At 43.5% G+C, this 4,645-nt stretch overlaps 1 protein-coding gene across 1 annotated transcript; it reads left to right on the plus strand.

Annotated features, from left to right (window-relative positions):
* The first annotated feature begins 385 nt into the window (after positions 1-385).
* Positions 386-2,789, plus strand: LOC115690834 (uncharacterized). The gene has a single exon (XM_056303863.1). It carries the CDS (start codon positions 807-809, stop codon positions 2,520-2,522), a length of 1,716 nt encoding a protein of 571 aa, XP_056159838.1. The 5' UTR covers positions 386-806; the 3' UTR covers positions 2,523-2,789.
* The last annotated feature ends 1,856 nt before the right edge of the window (positions 2,790-4,645 follow it).

The following is a 4,645-nucleotide window of genomic DNA, read 5'->3' on the forward strand; positions in this document are numbered from 1 at the left end:
CAATCCTTGCATTTTTTGCTTATAATGCTCAGTGACTATCAGCTGTACCAACCACATTACTCTAATTCTCATCTAAACACTTCAGATCACGAAATGTGATGCACCCCCTACATATCTTGAATTTGCACATCTCAGGCATCGGATACAACATCATTACTAAATCTCAATACTCGATTAATTAAAAGGGGAAATACTAGAGACTACTATGTTGACGACACTTAATTAAGCATTCTTAAAATAGATTCGGTCCGATTGGACAAGTACCCATTTGTGCTTTGAAAATCATCAGCTAATCTTACCCGGTTAGCTAATCGGTACTTCAAGATAATCGATAGGATAATCTTTTAATTAAAAATATCATCACCACTGTAATGTGAAATATAAATTTCTCTCACTCTCTCTCTCTCTCCCCTATGAATTCATGACTCAACGACCTCCATCCCCTGCATCTGCTCCAACTTCCAACTGACCAAGTCTGCCAGAGCCACGGTCTTTACCATCTGCTCCCACAAACGGCCCTCACCATCCACTCTCGACCCTTCACGATCCCACACTCCCAAGAGGGCCAGTCATGTGAATTCACACACACCATAAGCTCCAATCTTCTTCCAACAGATGATAGCCAAATTCTCTCTTAGCCAGTCTCTTTCTCTCTCCCCCATGATGAGATAGAGTCTCTCTCTCTCTTGGATACCTCTCGAGTCACGGCTTCAAGAAACCCAGTTGCTTGGTTTCTGCCCTGAACACAGAGACCCAGAAAGCCAAAAATGGTCCTTTTGCTCCGAGGCCACTGAATTCTTGCAAAAATGGTGGAAGAAGAGACGACCCACGAGGTGAAACCAAGAGGGAGCAGCCTCAAACGCGCCGTCGAGCGCTTGTCCTTGCTGATTTCTCTGTCCCACTCCGTCAAAGTCTTCTCCGTGAAATGGCAGCTCATAAGGAACAAGCTAGAGGAGTTGAATTCCGGGTTGGTCTCGATCGAAGACGCCGGCTCCGCGCGGAACCCGGCGGTCTCGGGCCTGGTACGCGCGCTGATGGTCACGCTGAGCGAAAGCGGCGATCTTGCCAAGAGGTGTGTCGATCTTTCGTACAGTGGGAAGCTCCTGATGCAGAGTGATTTGGACATAGTCTTGGCCAAGTTCGATCGGTATGTGAAGAATCTTTCGGAGATATATTCGACAGGTATTTTGACTCCTGTGAACGCCATTGTTGTGTCTAGGCCTGGTCTTGGTGCTTGTAAGGATGATATGAGGTTTTACGTTAGGGATTTGTTGACAAGAATGAAAATTGGTGACACTGCGATGAAGAAGCAGGCTTTGGTCAGTTTGTATGAAGTGATGAATGAGGATGACAAGTATGTGAGGATAGCTGTGGAGGTTGGTGGCATTGTGAATGCGTTGGTGGGTTTTCTTGATTTCTCGGAGGTGGCAGAGATTCAAGAAGAGGCTGTGAAGGCGGTTTCGGCAATGGCCAGGTTCGATTGGTGTAAGGGGGTGTTGGTTGGTGCAGGGATAATTTGGCCGCTGATTAGGGTTTTGGAATGCGGGAGTGAAAAGGGCAAGGAAGGGTCTGCAAGGTGTTTGATGAAATTTACGGAAAATGCGGATAACGCGTGGTCTGTGTCCGCTCATGGCGGAGTCACTGCTTTGCTCAAAGTATGTGCTAATGGCAATTCGAAAGCAGAGTTGATTTGTCTTGCTTGTGGGGTGTTGAGAAATCTTGTCCCTGTCGAGGAAATTAAGAGGTTCATGGTTGAAGAAGGTGCGGTGTCAACGTTCATCAAGCTTTCCCAATTGAAGGTTGACAATGTGCAGATAAGTTCGATCGAGTTCCTTCAGGGCATAGCGTCCGAAGATGATTCGATCAGCCAAATGGTCATAAGAGAAGGAGGAATTCGTGTGCTAGTACGCATTTTGGATCCTACATTGCCGATATCATCCAAAACTAGAGAGGTATCTCTTCAAGCCATCGAGAAGTTATGCTTCTCCTTGCCAAGTTGTATCAACATGTTGGTGAGTTATGGATTCATTGAGCTTTTGCTTAATTTCCTTCGCAACGGCGAGGCTTCAGTCCAAGAATTAGCTCTGAAAGTGGCAGCCAAGTTATGTGCCACTTCGGAGGAGGCAACAAGGGCACTGGGGGATGCAGGGTTCTTGCCCGAGTTTGTTAGGTTTCTCGATGCAAAATCATTTGAAGTTCGCGAGACGGCGGCAGAAGCGCTCTCAGCGATGGTTCTAGTCCCGAAAAACCGGAAGAGGTTCGTGCAGGAGGACCGCAACATTGGATTACTGATGCGTCTCCTCGAGCCAGAGGAGGTAAATTCTGGTTACAAGAAGTTCTTGTTTTCCACATTGATGGCGTTAACGAGTTGCCACAGCACAAGGAAAAAGATTGTGAATTCCGGGCATCTGAAAACCTTGGAAAAGCTCGCGGAAGCCGAAGTTTCAGACGCCAAACGGCTTGTCCGGAAGCTATCCACTAACCGATTCAGAAGTATGTTGAGTGGAATATGGCATTCTTAAAAAGCAACCTTCTATTTTTTAAATCAAATTCACTGTACATGTACATCTAAAGTGTTTCCCAGGAAGGTCTTCTTTAACTTGTTTTGCAACAATGTCTCTTCCTCCTTGGTTTCTGCCCTTTTCCCTTTTTGCAGAAAGAGATTTTAGAACAGCTTTTTTTTGTTGGTTTAGATTGTAATCAATCAAATAGTACATGTCCTGTAATAAAGCTGCTATAGTGAATGTTGCTTCCGAGATACTAACCTGGCATTGCGTTGTTGGATTCAATTCCGATTTGTCCTTTTCTTTCCTCCTCTTTTGAGCAAATAAGAACAAGAATGTATTAAATAGTGGCACGGCAATTAATTAAAGATAACTGTGAAGGAGGTTCAGAGCACATGTTTTGTAGGCATGTAGAACAGAGCACATGGGAAAGGCATGAATCTCTGTCATAGGCATGTGAAGAGTAGGCATCAAGGTTTTGTCTTTCTACCATATGATGAACCAAGAAGGACGGTAACTCGTGAAGGTTCCTCTTGTACAAGGCTTGTCTTTTGCGCCTATGTCTCCTTGCCTGCAATGATGGTGTTATCATTTTGGAAGTTGTTATTTACATGTAAATTTGTATATTTATATTCCTGGATTTTTAGAGAGGCCCGTGTCTCAACCATCCATTTCAACATCGAGACTATCCATGCCGGGATGGTACTATTCGGAAAGCAAAAGAAGGAAGCCTGAAAAGGGAGACCAATAGCTGTTTCGGTTGTCTTCTATGTAGTTGCGCAACCTTCTAACTTCTTGTTGCGTTGTAAGGACACAAGATTTCCCACCATTAAAGATGGGATTTCGAGAGATAATGGAAACTGAACGTGAATGCAGTGGTCCTAACGCTGGTAGGGTTATGTGGACACGACGAGGGAACAGCCAACTCACAGATAGTAGTGTGGACCATGAATACTTCCATTCTTGACAGGTCGGGGGTGCAATACGGAGATGGGATGAAACCCTTCACATCGAGACTTGATGCCTTCTATGATTAATGATCGAGATTGGACGTTTTGCCAGGTAATTTCACCGATCACAAGATTCGACCAAATTGTGCCTCTTATTGATGCTAGGAAGTCATGCCAGCATTATAGGATCAACTGAACTCTTCATGGCTGTGCCTCCTATGCACTGGACTGTGTTGAACATCTGGTGCACTGTTCCTGGCACCAGATGCTATCCAGAAAATCAAAGTTCTTGCAAAGGAGAGATACCATTAAATCTGCATCATGGGTCGATACAGTTGTGAAGCGTTTCGCCCCAGAACTGCATTCATAAATAAGGTGGGTCTATGTGTTACTGCTGGCGTTTTGTCCATTCATGATGTGAGGAAGCTTTATTTATGGATATTATTGTCATCTCATCTTCTGTTTGTCCATTTATTGGCCAACACTATTATTCTCTCTCTTCAGTTTCACATGTTCTTGCATGCTTTCAGCTTTTTGATCCTTTCAGGCCCTTAATACTAGACTCGCCCAAAGTCTTTTTTTGTCCCATCGAATCATTTTTTGTCAGATATTTAGCTAAGCACCAACTCTCACTGCCATTATCTGTCAAGAACAAAGGATAATGCAGAACAAACACCACATGGATTTTGACAGCATTCAATTGAGAGCACCACAGCTAATCTCATCCGTTCACGACGTCTGTAAGGTTAGTGGGCCACTGTTTAGATTACTAAATTAACCTTCAAGTGAAAATAAGGGAGCGATACGATCTGAAAAGTTATTTCACGAAATTTTGATGGACAAATTGGATGGACAAAAGTCGTCGTGAATGCTTTTAATTAAAAAGCAAAGGGTTGGATCCACATAACCTAATTAATTAAGCAGTTGAATGTGCTTTACGCTAATAAATTAGTCTAACATTTAGAAATAGCTCTTATGTAGCATGGTGTGAATTTCTTTGATCTATTTGATGGATATTAGGATGATGACAATGGATTTGGACCAGCAAGCAGAAATTGCATGAGTCAAAGGATGGCCTTTCATTTCGATCTTTTTGGGGCCATTCGTTTCAAATTTTCCATCTTGATCGCATCAAATTTGGGCCCATGTGTTTCTGCTTTGATAATTCACAAATGGGGCCTTTTGAATATA

Source organism: Syzygium oleosum, unplaced genomic scaffold (genome assembly GCF_021117445.2).
Source record: "Syzygium oleosum isolate NSW1041296 unplaced genomic scaffold, Sole_v2.1 Sole_v2.29, whole genome shotgun sequence".
NCBI lineage: Eukaryota > Viridiplantae > Streptophyta > Magnoliopsida > Myrtales > Myrtaceae > Syzygium > Syzygium oleosum.